The 15,505-nt window shown below is 42.4% G+C and overlaps 1 protein-coding gene across 35 annotated transcripts in view; it reads right to left on the bottom strand.

Moving 5' to 3' along the window:
* MACF1 (microtubule actin crosslinking factor 1) overlaps positions 1-15,505 on the bottom strand; it is a 340,905-nt gene that overhangs the window by 23,184 nt on the left and 302,216 nt on the right. For all 35 annotated transcript variants that reach the window (XM_027622580.2, XM_027622734.2, XM_027621977.2 and 32 more), the window contains 19 exons: positions 14,936-15,167; positions 13,733-13,959; positions 12,461-12,583; positions 12,268-12,369; positions 11,545-11,646; positions 11,281-11,454; positions 11,033-11,188; positions 10,690-10,887; positions 10,000-10,128; positions 9,096-9,269; positions 6,635-6,790; positions 6,324-6,530; positions 6,071-6,190; positions 5,481-5,650; positions 4,101-4,260; positions 3,097-3,291; positions 2,621-2,749; positions 1,594-1,737; positions 928-1,116 (listed from right to left, as the gene is read on the bottom strand). In XM_027622580.2, coding sequence (XP_027478381.1) covers positions 928-1,116; positions 1,594-1,737; positions 2,621-2,749; positions 3,097-3,291; positions 4,101-4,260; positions 5,481-5,650; positions 6,071-6,190; positions 6,324-6,530; positions 6,635-6,790; positions 9,096-9,269; positions 10,000-10,128; positions 10,690-10,887; positions 11,033-11,188; positions 11,281-11,454; positions 11,545-11,646; positions 12,268-12,369; positions 12,461-12,583; positions 13,733-13,959; positions 14,936-15,167 — 3,087 coding nt within the window. The remainder of the gene's footprint in view (positions 1-927; positions 1,117-1,593; positions 1,738-2,620; positions 2,750-3,096; positions 3,292-4,100; positions 4,261-5,480; positions 5,651-6,070; positions 6,191-6,323; positions 6,531-6,634; positions 6,791-9,095; positions 9,270-9,999; positions 10,129-10,689; positions 10,888-11,032; positions 11,189-11,280; positions 11,455-11,544; positions 11,647-12,267; positions 12,370-12,460; positions 12,584-13,732; positions 13,960-14,935; positions 15,168-15,505) is intronic.

The following is a 15,505-nucleotide window of genomic DNA, read 5'->3' as shown; positions in this document are numbered from 1 at the left end:
GGAGAACTTGAAGACACAAGGAAAAGAGGGGATCACAGAAGGGAGAGGGGTGGCCTTGAATAAGAAGATAAACTCTCAGTCAGGAGAGGTGTCAATGCAGGCAACCTTGATAGGAAGTACAGGGGGTTCTCAAGGGTGAGGCTAATTATTTACATACACTAAAAAGACTGTATGTGCACAGTATAACTAAGCAAGAACCACACTTGCATTCAGCGTAAACAATCATGGTTAAAAACCATCTTTGCCTCCCAAGAATATATTATGAAGACAGCTCAACTGAGCTTTCCTTCATTCAGTTTAGTTTGATGTGCTGTTCTTGCCCATCTCTGGGTTCAGGCAAGAGATCTTTCTGCACCCAGGTGTAAAACCTTGGCAGACTTCCGAGATGGCCCATAGGATTCCCACTCCTGGGGTACATGCCCTGTATCAGTCCCTCCCCTTGAAGGAGGGTCACACCTGTGGAAAGAATGGGAGAATCGCTTCCTTGATTACACTTTACCATATAAGATCCGTCTGAGCAGGTTGGAGAGCCTCTCCTGCTGGCGCTGAAGACCTACTGTGAGCGTGCTGGGCAGTTGAGACCTGAGGGCAGCCTCTGGAGCCAACAGTGACTCCTGGCTGACAGCCAGCAAGAAAATGGAGACCCGGGTCCCACAATCACAAGGAGTCCGATTCTGCCAGCAACCGGAGTGAGCCTGGGCGAAAGCTACAGAGCTGGCTGACACCCTAATTCAGCCCAGTAAGACCCTGAGAGGACCCAGAGGACTCGTGCCCAGACACCTGCCCCATGGAAACTGCGAGATAATAAGCATGTGTTGTTTGAAGCTGCTAAGTCTGTGCAAATATGATAAGCAGCCACTTAAAACCAAATAGGGCTCCATGAGCCATGCAGGGAACACCCGTGGCCGCCAGACCCGGCTACGATACCTGATGCTCAGCAATAAGGGCTTTCACTCGGTCAATGTTCTGAGGGATCGGCTCCTGGTCCCGCTGAATGAGGGTGGTCTCAGCCCACTGGATCCACGCCAGAAGTTCTTCCAAGAGCTCGGCATTAGCCACCAGTTCTGACAGGGCTGTTTCAAGACGCTGCTGGTGCTGCTTCGCCCAGGTCAGGACCTAGGGAGACAGAAACCATCGCCTCTCTCAGTCGAGCACATCCTTTGTTTCCAAAGTCCATTTTGTCATCTGATCCTAACAATGACCTTCAGGAGGAAGACCACTCAAGCACTCAAGAGGCCTCACCCTTACTCCAGGGACAGAGCTGGAATAAGCAATCAGCACTCCTGGAAGCAAATCTAGTACACATGTCCTATTATCCATAGGATTTGTCAGGAAGGAGGGAAAAATACAAAACCGAGTCCACTGGAATTCATCAGTGAACACATCACTACACCAGCACTATTCTTCCAGATTGCTGCTCATTACCAAGAAAACAGTCATTACTAAAATGCTAACTTAACTCTTATTGAGATACCCAGAGTGAGTGAAAAATTCCTTATTTGGGGGGTGGGTGGAGAAAACTCAGTAGCGTTTTTTTCCTATAAACCCACTATATGGGGCGCGTGTCATCTTCCTCTAAAACCAGGAACTCACCTCCTCAAAGCGAGCCCGGATGATGGTGATCCAGTGCTTGATGGTAGTGATGCAATCAGGGTGGCAGACAGCCAGGATGGCCTCTCCCATTGCTACCGCTGTGCTAACATCCGCTCGCTTTTCTTCCACTTTCTTCATGAACTCCTAAACAAAAAAGATTTGAAAACCAAAACTAAAGAAATCTACTCTAGCAGCACTGTTAGCTTACACTGTGAGAGGGGGAAAGATTTCAGTGTAGTTTTTCCCTCCATGTGTGTTCATACAGGCCCCTACAAGCCTGCATCCCTGTGTCTCTGGTACTTTCTTTCCAGTTCTAACAGATGTGAGGAGGTGAAGGGTTTACACAAGAATGACTGCCTCTGCTACAGGTAACAAAGACAAGGAGGGACACAGACGGGCGCCCCCTTTCCCAGGCTGGGTGTGACCCTCGTCCTATTCTGAGTTTGTTTCTCTCTTTTTTAAAAAAATCCTGTTTTAATTTGCTTCTGTGTGTATAAACAAACAGTACTGTCTTGGACAAATGACAGCTATAAAGCACTATAATATTTTAAAAATACTAGCAACAGAATACCAAATGCCAAAACCAAGATTAAAATCTCCTGGTGGTTAATATGAAAACTAAAAAAGGAAATATCTCCCATCTTATTAGGACAGATTGTGGCCCCAGATACCTCACTGTAGTCTGAAGCTTGGTAAGAGGCTCAGGGCCCGAAGCTGATTAACATAAGGAAAGCCAAACCAAGACATGTGCACGAAGAGAAGTCTAGAGAGGGTGGAATAGTCCACAGTTTTCTTCATATGATACCACGCTGTTTCACTTGTTTACAACCAACATGCATTACACTTTTGTAAAAATGAAAGATCTTCAAGGTGTCAGAAAACCCACTAGTGATTTGCCTCTCATTCCTGCTATAAACCAGTAAGCTGGGCCCATTCCGGTTCCAGTCGTTTGCACATGAGGTCCAAAATTCCCAAGCAAAAGCTGTCTTCCTTTAATGGCAGGCACTCCACGCTGGGGCTGGATTACCTTATGGGTGTCAATGAGAGACTGTAAGGCCTCTGTGTCATCCGGAAGTGCTCCCCGAAAGCGAAGCGTCTGCTCTGCTTCAGAAAGCCACTCCAACAGCATGTGGACTGTGTCCCGAAACTCTTCCGCCTGAAGTAACCAAGCACAACAGATTGAACCTCTCTGCAGCTAAGGTCCTGAAAACTGGGGTATGCCAGGAAAAGGGTTGGCCCTGAACTCATTAGTGCATCATAAGCGCTGATGGCCCTATCAAGGCCCCCCACAAAGGTCATCTTTCATTTGTAGATCTTGGAAAAGCAACTGACTCATTTTTTTTCCTCTAATACAAATGAATGTTAAAATCTATAGAACATTCATAATATCAATGTTTCACTTTATGTTCATTTTGAGACTGGCTGGAACTGATACTGATAAAGAAATGAGAATGAATCTGCTCAGATCCTCCCCCTTGGGTTGTCCCCACTAAAGTCTCTGACCTGTTTTAAGGCCTGCTCAAGTCGGCTTTGTTTGGAGACAGAGAGTTTGCACACAGTGTCCCAGCGAGTGCTCAGTTCCTGGAGCTGTCCTTTCACCCATGTGGTGTCATCACGACTGTTCTCAATCAGCTCTCGGCCTGACCGCTTCAGTACCTGAACGGTTCCTGTTCGTTTTCCCAGTTCCTTCTGGAAAACCTAGAAAAGAAAAACAGGAATCAGTTTGCTGAGAATGTTTTGAACCCAAGAAGCAAAACCACAGAGGAAAGGAATCGCTTGGTTCCATTCTCCTCGGTAGGTTCCAGTTGTGCATCTTTTACGCAGAGGGAGACAGGACGATGTGTAAGAAAAACCACCCAGAAGAGGTGGCTCTAAAGATGAGGGGCGTGGCACTGGATAAGCTGCTTAGCTGGAGTCCCAGTTTCCTAACTTGTAACATAGGAATGATGTTACAGCAAAATTTCCAGAATTGTGGGAGTTAAGTAAGAACACATTTGCCACGCGCATAATAAGAGTTTGATGTAATTTCAAGTAAAGCTGAACGCTTTGTGCTAAAACAAAGAGGACATTATGGAGGTTAACATGACAGGTGTAGGTTACACATAAACATTGCTGTGCATGGTGCTGGGCTTGCTAGGGTCAAAAGCAGCCAAAAAAAGAACTCATTCTCATTTTAGGACTCAATGGAAATGGAGATCTTGAGGGGTTCTGAGTTTAAATTCATTGTGTGACTCAACTGACAGATACAAACAGGAACGGGGGGTAAACCCCAAGATGATATTTACACATTGCCAAATCTGAATCAAAGCAATTTGGGTAAATTCATCGTGACTGATGCAGAATCCCAGCAATACACACAGAGCGAGGCAAGGTCTCTCTGAAGAACAGAGACACACGGGCTCACGTAGACTTCCCTTCTCCCCTGGATGAGGAGCATGCGCAGGAGGCCTGCAGAGGCGTAGAACCCAATGGCTCTGCCTCCCTGCGGCGCAGCTTCCGCCCCTCACCTTATGGGCGTCCATGAGGTTCATGACGAGGTCGAGGTCCCCGTGCACGGGCTGGTCCTCGGCCAGCTGTGGCTCCACCTTGTACAGCCAGTCGACCAAGGCCTGCAAAGCATCCATGAACTGGCCCGAAAACAGCAGGGCCTCCTCCAACTTGTGCTGCCTGAGAAAAGTACACAAACCTCACCGTTTTTAGAGATCCCTTTTCTTTGGCTGGCTCAGTCCTGACTGCTGAATGAATACTGCTTGAACTCTAGAGAGGGCCCTCCATGCTGGGCTGGTTTGAAATAGAGTAAAAAGTGACTAAGAGATATGCCTAGACATTTTTAATCAAACTACTTTCTAGAATGGAGTAAGTGTAGTGTAGGAGGTGGGTACAGATACCCTCCTGGCACCTAAAGAATCCAATGGTTATACACACGGATACACCCTAATCACCTAAGGTCTGTGTTAATCATTTTATACCACTTAGGTAGAGGATGATGGTTTTGGTCATGGTCTGTAGTCAGGAGTTCAACTACCAGCTCTACACCAACTGTGTGACCCTGGGCTGTCTTATCACCTGTTTGAACCTCAGTCACCTCATCTAAAAAATGGAAGTACAAATAATACAAAGATATCGTATTACTTAGCATAGCATAGTGGGTACAAGTGGATAAAAGTACAACTTATGGAACCAAATCCAACAGCTTCAAATCCCAGCTCTGCTGCTTAGTAGCTGAGTGACCTTTGGTGGGACTTAAGAAACCTCTTTATGATCATTTTTCTCATCTGTAAAATGGGAATAACAGTACCCCCCTCAGTGGTTGTTAGGAGGATTACATGATTAGTAGCCTCTGTTTGGCATGTGCTCAGTAGTAATCACCCAGTAAAGGTCAGGCATTATGATGGTTAAATGAGGTGATACACGCAAAGGTTTTGCTTGCTGTCTGACACAGTGAGCGAGCTCACTGAGAAGCTGTTAGTATCACAAATTGGTCATTGACAAATGTTTGGAGTTACTAATCTCCTGTTGCTGTTGGCTTAAGTTTATAAGCCTCTCTAATACAGTAAGATTCAAGCTTAAAATGAGAATTTTAACATTTTTTTATTATTGTTATATTAATCACCATACATTACATCATTAGTTTTTGACGTAGTGTTCCATGATTCATTGTGTGCGTATTAACACCCAGTGCTCCATGCAGAACGTGCCCTCTTTAGAGAATTTTAATATTTTACTCAACTTATTTTCCAACTCTCATTGAATGAACTAAAAATATCAAGATGCTACAAAACCTATTATTGATGCATTAGCTTTATGGCCATTTTACGGAATCCAGTAACAGTCTTTGTTAGTTTGGGGATAATACACAGACCCACGAAGCAAATAATCATACTCACCTCTCCACAGACTTGCCACAAACAGTATCCCATTTGTCTCTGACTTCTCCCAGTAAATTGTCAAGTTTCTGAGTGTCATCAGGAAGCAAAGTCTTTTCTTTCAAGGCTCTGCCAGTTCGAATTGTGGTATCATACACAGGCTGTTTGCCGCCAAGAGTTTTCTGAAACTCCTGTTTCCAAAAAGGAAAGAAAAAACCAATGCTAAAAGTCAGATGACATCTTGATTTGGAACAAAGAAAAATTTTCAGTATTCGGGTTGGTAATCAGAATATGAATGTTCCTACCTCTTGAACTAACAATAGCTTATCCTTAAGAAATTTATAAATTTTTGTTTATACCATATACAGCATGACAATTTCTAAAAGCCTATAGTTTTAACTTGTTACTCCCACAATCACTTTGTTTGAACTGTTATTTAAATGACCATAACTGTTATGGTTAGACATGGTCTAGCCATAAAATGGAATGCTGGTTTCATCACCTTGACTTCCCAACATTAACTGATTTTCTTTTGACTAGCTCTGACCTCCATTTTTAGCCATCTTCAGTGACTACCAAGCTCAGGACCTAAGAACCACGAACTGCTTTACCTTATGCTTAGAGAGCTGGAGTTTAATTTTGTCTGGGTCATTGGATATCTCCAGCTCCGAGTCCAGGTGACTCTCTGCATCTTCTAGCCAGTCGATCAGCTTTTTCCAAGCTTCATGGAACTACAATTATATAAAAAATAACTTATAACAAGAATGACCATGCAAACTTTACTTTCATGCAAATCATTCCAGAGACTCCACACATGCAGCCCAAGGTTGTTCAATAAATTGGTATCTTTCTTTCATAACTCACTTGTTTTGCCCGCTTCCTGGCATCATCCAGTGATCGCCCTCTTTCAATAGACCGCTGGACAACCTTCTCCCATCGAGACTGGACACTGACCAGCAAATTCTTGATCAGAACAACGTCCTGTTTTTGGCTAAGGAACTTTAACTGATTCCCAGTTTGATCCAGCTCAATGATCTGGTCTCGATGAGCATTGACCTCATTAGCGAACACCTGAGGGGAAAATATTGCTCTTTTTAAACTGAAGATAATAGAGAGGAGCTTCTCTTCCAACTAGTCCTCTCAAAAGGAGGGGCATATCATAATGTTATGGTTACCTTGTGCTCCTCTATCTGGGAAAGGACAGTGTTTAAAATCAGGCTGGGAGGAGAGGCGATGTTGAGATTCTGCTCTGCTAGAGTGAGCCAGTTGATAAACTCTTGCAGGGAATTCTGGAATTCTGTTGCCAGGTTGAGGGCCTCTTCCAGCTTTGACTGAATTTTAATTAAAACACACACACAAAAAGAAAAAGTGCCAAATTCAGGAATTGTAGCTTCAAGGACAAAGGCATGAATTGTACACCAAATGAAATGCCCTCTAAAAAGGAAGCCTCATTTAATCAACCTCCAAACAGGCCTTGTTTACAAAAAAGGGGGCAATTTAATGTTAGTGTCTGAAACCAAAACAACCACGTATGAAAAGGAAAGAGCACAATCTGCAGTTATGTTGCTTTTTCTTCCATTCCCCACTTCCTGGGACATTAAAGAACAAGGATGAAACTATTCAGTAAATGTACGTCAACAGGTCCTTCCGTGGCGACAGCTTCAGGGTCAGCTCCTCCCCGCTTGTGCACGTGCTTTCTCGCTCAAATAAATAAAAAAATTTTTTTTTTAAGATTTTATTTATTTGACAGAGAGAGAGCACAAGCAGGGAGAGTGGCAGGCAGAGAAAGAGGGAGAAGCAGCCTCCCCGCAGAGCAAGGGAAGCCCGACGTGGGACTTGATCCCAGGACCCTGGGACCACGATTCGAGCTGAAGGCAGTCGCCAAAGCAACTGAGCCACTCAGGCGCCCAATAAATAAGATTAAAAAAAAAAAAAAAAAGAGTCGCATGCTCCACTGACAAAGCAAGCCAGATGCTCCTGAAGCTCATTTTTAATTTTTAAGCTACAAAAAGAAAAGGTAATAAAAGCCATAATATTCTAAGCAAAAATTTGACAATACTAGATACAAATTTTTAGACACTTTGATCTAAATCAGAATGGCAAAAACAATGGTTCGTTCGGGGCATGTGCCACTGCCCAAGAATATACCCCAATTCCAGAGTCTACAAGCTCTAGCCTCAGAGATAAGCTCTACCCACACACCTACGGGATGGCCTCTGTCTCTGGTCCATCTACTGGACAGGCATAGTGGAATAATGACTTTTGTTAACCTAGGAAAACACTATAATGAAAGTTACAAAAACATAAGGACCCAATCTAAACCAATCAAGAGGAAAAAGAAAGTATCTCCCTCAAATTTATCATAGAAATGCTTGGAAGTTAATATACTACAAGTTCCTAGATGACAGGAAATCTTTCCACATCATTTTATCTGTATCTTCTTTAATACAGCACCACACACATTTAATAAATGATTTTAGTGATACTGAAATGTAATGTTCTGCAAAATCAGAAATAACTATCCTTGATACCTGGCCCTTGTTGGACCAGTTCCACCAGTGATGGATAACTATTTCTTGAGGCAGCCTGCTCCACTGATGGGAAAACCTTCTAGAAACTTCCTGATTATGAGCCAGAATCTGCCTCAGTTTAATTAGTCTTAGTTCTGCTTTCTGCAGGAATAACAGAGGCTAGTCTGTCTAAGAATTAGAACAAAGCCTTACACTCAGCTCCTCTGGTCATTCTTCATATAAGAGAATTACCAGACCCCACACTAAAAGAATTCTAGGAAATTAACACTTCTCTCAAAATGTTCATTTAGATGTGTGAATCATTGTTTTATGTCCTTCTGCCTATGAAATTTCACAATGAGAGAGTCCACGCCTTTGCTTCCACTACACACCTAGCAGCACAGTGCCTGGTACCTACGTGCTGCTTAGTAACTATTGAATGGATGTGGCCCACAGATTCGACCACGTATTTTACATGTGATCTGCGTAGTACAGAAACTCTGTGCTGAGTGATACTCTGAAACTCGGTATTCATAAAAACCAGTGTTTTGAGGCCTTGATCCCTGATCACTTTTCTTTTGAAGAGAATTTGATTTTTGAAGAAGAATGGGAAGAGGTCACATAATCTACTTTCTCCTGATTTTTAGGAAAATTCTCTGCATACTGCATTTATACTAGAGTCCAAATTCCTTGTGGAGAATGTTAGCCTGACTTCCTGCATGCTCTGTTCCCACCCTCCCAATCCCAAGCCAGCGACTCCAACTGAACCTAGTTTTTCAGTAGGAACTCAATTCAGTGATTAATATGGGCTATAAGTTCATCACTGAGCAGTAAGAGCCAATAATGTCTTAACTGGTAAAAGCAGAAAAGGATTGAATAATAAAAGCAAATATCAGCAGAAACTAGTGCCATCAATGCAACTTGACACAGATACAAAATAGAAATTTAACAGAAGAAAAAATAGCTTGATTAGCACAAAAGTGATCCTGAGGATATCAGTTCTTCAACTTCTGGTACCATGTACTGGTCTTCAAAAAATCTCCACAGAAACTAGATGGTAATTACATGCAATCGCCAAGCAAACTACTCAAGCCCAGTAATCACACACTGTATTTTGTGGTGATACCTTTCTTTCCTCCATCTTACTGCTGACCACATGCCACTTCTGTTCCAAGAGAGCTACACTCTGTTCTGTCTTTGAGCCAGACCCAGAGTCGTCACGGCTTAGAAGCATGAGCCTGCCCTTGTCAAGCAGTTGATTATAAGTCTCTTCCTTGGCTTTGAGCTGGGAATAGAGTTCCTGCAAAAAAAAAGGGGGGGGGGCATGAAAGAGATTGGCAATGCCAATTCCCTGAGAGACACCCACACACAGATTTATGAGCACAGCTGGAAAAGTCCAGGAAGGTCTCATTCTTGATTAAAACCCTTTCTTTTAAAAAAAAAAAAAAACAAAAAAAACAAAAAAAACAAAAAACCTTTCTTTTGAATTCAGTTTAATTGCTGAGCAATGAATCCTACCATTCTTCATTAAAATTAAAATAATTTTGCTATCAAGTAAAGAGGATTTTTTTTTTAAGGATCAGAGATCACAAAAATAGACCCCAATAATTTGTTTCCTGAAACATTTGCCTAGAAATTATGTTGCCTTTTTTTCTTAGCCCCTTTCTTAAAATATTTTATCTACTGATTTCCCTAAGTCCCCCAAACACTCTTTTCCTAAGTAGAGACACATCTGTGTTATGTATTTGTCTTCTTGATGCGTTCACCTTTATGTCAATATTCTTATGCCAACAGAATGACCAACTCAAAATTTACCAGTTCACCAATGTATTTCCAGTCCAGCTTCCCTGTCACCACTGCTGCCTGTGGTAGGGGCTATTAATGCCCACATAAAAGCAACAATCCTTAAGGTTGTACTATGCTGTCGATAAAAATGCATACTTTGTACACTCCCAGATACATACAGGTCTGTGAACAGTAAGGAGCTGCTGAATAGGGCGTTATGTTCAACTTCAAGACACATCTCTTACCATATGTGTATCAAGCTGTTCCCTAGCAGTTTCAGGAAGTCCTCCTGTGGGCTTAGATGCAGAAAGTTGGGTCTCCATTCTAGTCAGTTCCAAGAGGAAATCTTCAATTTCACTGTGGAAACCCTGGGCCTTTGAGAAAAGACACATCAGGCAAGGTCAGCAGTCAATTCTCAGCTTCAAGAGTAAACTTCCTAAATGACCATATGAGGAGCCTATCCTGAGGGAGGAATTCTGGGCTGCTCTCAGGGTGGGTCTGTTGCTGGATTAGCATGGAGCATAGTTATTTCTAGAATCTAGCAGAATCCTTTGGACTTCATTGTAACCTATCATTGATCTCTGATATAACTTGATGAACTGACTGACAGATGGATGGGGCGGGGGACGGGACCCTGACTCAATGCAAGAAATAACCGAATCTGTGAGCAAGCTTTGTTGTAGCCAAGATCTACTAACTTTGAATAGTAACTGAAGAGACTAGGCTACAAACAAATCCAAAAACAACCACTCAATCAAAGGTATTCTTTCCAGACAAGTTCCAGCATGGAACTGACCTTCCTCTTAAGACATGGAGTGGAGCGGGTAGAGGGGATTCTACTCCACAGTGCTCTCCTTTGACTGGCTCAGACAGGCGCTCCTCCGGACGCGGCGATGCGCACAGCCCCAGCCACCTGGCCGGGACAACACACATACCTGCTGCAGTGTCAACTGAAGCTGCTGCTCTCTCTCCTCCGTTTTTTGTAACACCGACTCCCAGCACTGGTTCAGGGTTTCCAAACGGCTCCTTAGGCTGCTGGCATCATCTCCGGCACTAGATTCAAGAAGCTCATTGCCAGCTTTGTTGACCGTTTCCACTGTGGCTTGATGGGCCAAAACATCATTTTTTAGAACCTAAAAAAATGTTGAACATCATCATTTATTTCCACAGATATCATCGAGCCTGGTTCTCTGCAGTGCACACAGTATCAGGAGGCTTCTGGTGACAATATTTGGTCTCAAACCGACAGGCTAAGAGTTGAAAACTGAGAGCACTTACATGGTGCTTTGCGAGCTCAACTTCAATGACTTTTGGGTCTCCGCTTATTGGTCTCTGAGCGTCTAACAGCTCCTCAGTGTGAGTCAGCCAGCTCATTAGTTCCTCTAAGGCATGTTGGAACTGGCCAAGGGCCAGGAGAGCACCTTCTAGTTTGTGCTACTCAGAAAAAGATAAAAAGGAAACATTTGTCAGGAACTTAGAAAACAGTAGCTAGTTGTCCACTGATGGGACTCTACCACTTGCCTCACCTGTCTATGGGCAATTTTTTCACCCAGGTTCTCCCAGAGGTGTTTCAGTTCCGTCAACGGTTCTCGGATAATGTCTCTGTCCGTCTCATCTGTAGCTTTCTTTAACATTAGTTCACCCTGGTGATTGAGCTTCTCCATCTCAATTTGCTGTTGGTAAACTTCCACTTTGAACTCCTACCAAAGACATACTTCATGTTAACATCAAACCAAGTCTTTAAAAACGAAAACACAACTCTTCTTCAAAAGCCATTCCCAGTCACAAACCTTCATTTCATTTAACTGATCTTTAACAGTGTTGAGGTCAGTGCCGACAGGTGGCATGGTGCAGAGCTTAATCACAGTGTTATCTAGCCAGTCAAACATAGCCTAAAATAAAAATACAAATAGTCAAAAGCCAAAAAAAGCACCAGCTGTTGGGAGAGAATTAGCATCATCTCTGTTGACATGAGCAGACAAAACTCAAAGTACCCTGTGCTGTTTGTGTTTTTAGGTGGGGGGGCAGAGGTAAAGGGATAATAATCTTTACTCCAGTAACAATGGAGATTTAAGAACGGAGCCAGTATTATTAGGATAATGTCCAAAATAAACTACACTCTGGAAAAACTGTGAATAAAAGTTAGCATTTGTCATGGCCACCTAGCAAGCTCAGGATGTGGTGAAAGTACTGTGCCAAGCTGTGCTTCAAGGCAACCTGGGTTTGGAACCTCTGGCAAGCAAGGACTTACACAGTATGACCAGCTTCACTGCATGGCCACCCTGAGGATAAAGATGATGATGAAAAACGTGGCAAGAATAGTAGAAATTTGGAGATCAGTACCTTTCTCATTAGGAACAGGAAACTTAGGCTAGAAATACCGAAACAGCACTGTCTTAGGTTTGAGAATGCTCCAAGTCCTGCAAAGGTGATCCACTCTGACGCTGGATTTGGAATATGACAAAAAGAACACCGAACCTTCTTTCTGCTGTGGTCACCCTGTGGCCTCTCACCTGAAGAGTGTCCTGATACTGCACAGCAGCCTGCATGGCATCCTCAAGCTTTTCTAGCCTCTCCTTCCAGGTTTTGTTTAAGCTCTCCCAGGCATTATTCAGCTAGGGGAAAAACAGATTCTTTAATTAATACCAGTCTTCAGTGTGAGTCTACTAATGTTTCATCTGAATTCCATATCCATTTTTCCCACACCTCATCAATGCTCTTCTTCACTTCGGGCTTCTCCGTTTCTCCACAGGCAAAAATCAAATCTGCTCCAAGGATTCGAATAAACTCCAATTCCTCATGCAGACCATCTGTCTCTTCCTTAATAGTCTACATGTAAATGAACAGAACATAAGCCAAAACAGAAAGCAGAACACAACTTCCCAAACTTTGCAAATGTAATTTACACCCTCATCAATAGCAGATGTTGAACAGAACCGTCAATTTCACGAAAGCCTTTCAATGTCCTTAATATTTCACCTACCCAAACAGTTGAAACTTCATACTCGGTTCATTTCTCTTTAGCTCTCTCGCACACAATATAGATGTATGAAATATATTTATATATATGACAATATGTATAAAATAGTCTAGGAAAGATCTAGTGAGCACTAAGAGTTTACCAAAGGTTCATCCTTCCAGCCTCCAAGAGATTATAATCTACAGCCAGAAATCTATCACAGGGGTTGGGGGATTGAGCCCTTTGTCAGGCTCTGCACTCAGCAAAGAGTCTGCTTCAGATTCTCTCTCCCTCCCACTCACTCACTCAAATAAATTAATAAAATCTAAAAAAAAAAAGAAAAAAGAAAAAGCAAAAGAAATCTATCACAGGGAAGTATATCAACAAGGATAAAATAATACGGTACAAGGCACCAATTTAAGAGCTAAGAGACTAACATCATACAAACACTAGGCTATATAATCTTGGAGAAAGTCAGTTCTGTGCCAGATCCTAAAAACTGGTTCATGCACTGGCAATGACAAGGGCAGGGAGGGGGAAGAATGGCTGAAATAAAAGCAAGACAAAATATCAAGACAGGAAATGGCTTATACTAAAGAGACAAAATGAGGTGAAAAACGCATTTAGTAAAAACTAGGCTCTCCAAAAAGGCTAGAAAAAGGTATGTCAAAGTAACAACTGTTATCTCTGGATGATGAATCCAGAATTTATTTTCTTTTCTATCTGCTATTTTTCTACATTAAAGAAATTTACTTGGGGGAAAAAAAAAAGAAATTTACTTGAGAAATAATGTAGACTAGAGAGGACTAAAATCAGAAAGCACATTCTACTAATGTGAATTAAGTTTAAAGTTGATGGGAGAATTACCTTTGAGTGATGGCACTGTCCTGTATCACAATAATGGGGGTTGTATGAGTCTATAAGAGGGGTACAATGTGTATATTTAAAAAAGAAAGAAAGCTCTACTATAACGAGCACGTATTTTTTTCAAGTGGGAAAAAGTTTTGTTTTTATCTCACCTCAGCAGCTTCCACCTGCTGTTTGATTATAGACGGGTCAATGCCTGGGCTTTCCAAATCATGGACAATGTCCTGGGTATCTCTGATTGTGGTCAGGAGAGCTGCCATGTCATACCAGAACTTCTCTGCAAGTTCAAGGACATCAAGGAACTTAATTTCTCGCTCTTCAGCCCGAGCTTTGATGTCCTCCCAAAAGAATACCATTTGATCCAACTTGTCCTGGATTTCTGAGGAAATAAAGAACAGATATGAACGGGACTAAGTACGTGAATATGCTTCATCAGAAATTTCACCTAGTTCTTATCCTTTAAAAAGCTCTAAAAATTTAAAGCGAAGGACAGTTTTCTACCTTTGCTTTATTTATTATTTTGACATTCGTATTTTTCCACTTATGTTGGTCTCCCACAGAAAGAGATCACAAAGGTAATGCAGAAATGAATTATCATCTAATATAAAGATGCTGCTAAGATACAAAAGACCGAGGGGAACCTGGATGGCTCAGTCGGTTGAGCATCTCCTGATTTTGGCTCAGGTCATGATCTCAGGGTCGTGAGATCAAGCCCTGCATCTGACTCTGTTCAGTGGGGAGTTTGCTTGGGCTTCTCTCTCCCTCTCCCTCTGCTCCTCTCCCCCCCACTCACATGCTATCTATCTCTGAAATAAATAAATAAAATCTTTAAAAAAACAAAAAGACCTAACTTATAAAGGGGCTGAGATGAGAACTCTATTTCCACTGCTGTGTGTTGAAACTTGCTTTGCTTCCCATATCAAGTGATATAAAAGGTAGTTATGTTCCACCTACTATGGATACTGCAGCTTACTCACATTAGGGGTTAAAGGAGCATTTGTTTCCTGGCCTGGGAATCTAACTACCAATCGTAATCTTGTTTTCAATGGGGGACATGTGCTCTGAATTCTAAATGACTTCCAAATGACTTTGTGGAATACTCATTACTTGGGGATTGCCTTCACATTCAATGAAATATATCTGGTAGGATGCTGCAGTAACCACAGTCTAGAATTTATTCTTATTTTCTTTAAAAATTAATTAGATTCAAGGGCACCCGGGTGGCTCACTAGGTTAAGCATCTGACTCTTGACCTCAGCTTTGGTCTTGATCTCAGGGTCTTGAGTTCAAGCCCCACGCTGGGCGTGGAGGCTACTAAAAAAAAAAAAAAAAAAAGAAATAGATTCATCAAGCACCTTTTGCAGCCAGATCCTTGTCAGCTCCCTGAGATCGCCCAATGAGCTCTTCTCCACGGCGCTTCAGGGCCTCAAAGGAAGGCTGCAGCTTTTCCAGCTCCACAGTGGCGCTCTTATTGTCACTGATGCACTCTCTGATCTTGTCTACTTCAGCAGGGATCAGTGGTGGCATACGCAGGCGAGAGGAGAGATTCTCCAGAGTCTCCAACATAGGCTCAATTTTATCATGGAACTAAACAAATGTTGGACCATTAGCCATCACAGTAATACTTCATCATACTTTTGGGGGAAATGTTAGGGAATAAGGCCAGGGTATAAATCTACTACTATATAGGATAACTTGCATTCAGCCTAGCCCGATGGCTGTCAAGTGTTAGGTCTGCCTAAGAAACTGTTTTGGGTATAGCATACCAGTGCTGGCCCATCAAAAAAAAGTAAATATTTATTTTCAAAACAAACAAAAGATATGCCAGAAATCAAGTCATTTAGTGCTGTCACAATACTCCCCTTATTCCAACTACTGTGACAAGAAAGGGACAAGACCATGAAACTGGTGAGAGTCAGTGTGTC

This window comes from Zalophus californianus, chromosome 4 (assembly GCF_009762305.2).
Source record: "Zalophus californianus isolate mZalCal1 chromosome 4, mZalCal1.pri.v2, whole genome shotgun sequence".
In the NCBI taxonomy this organism is placed as follows: domain Eukaryota; kingdom Metazoa; phylum Chordata; class Mammalia; order Carnivora; family Otariidae; genus Zalophus; species Zalophus californianus.
The sequence above is the reverse complement of the archived record's forward strand: the minus strand, read 5'-3'. Positions and strand labels throughout refer to the sequence as shown.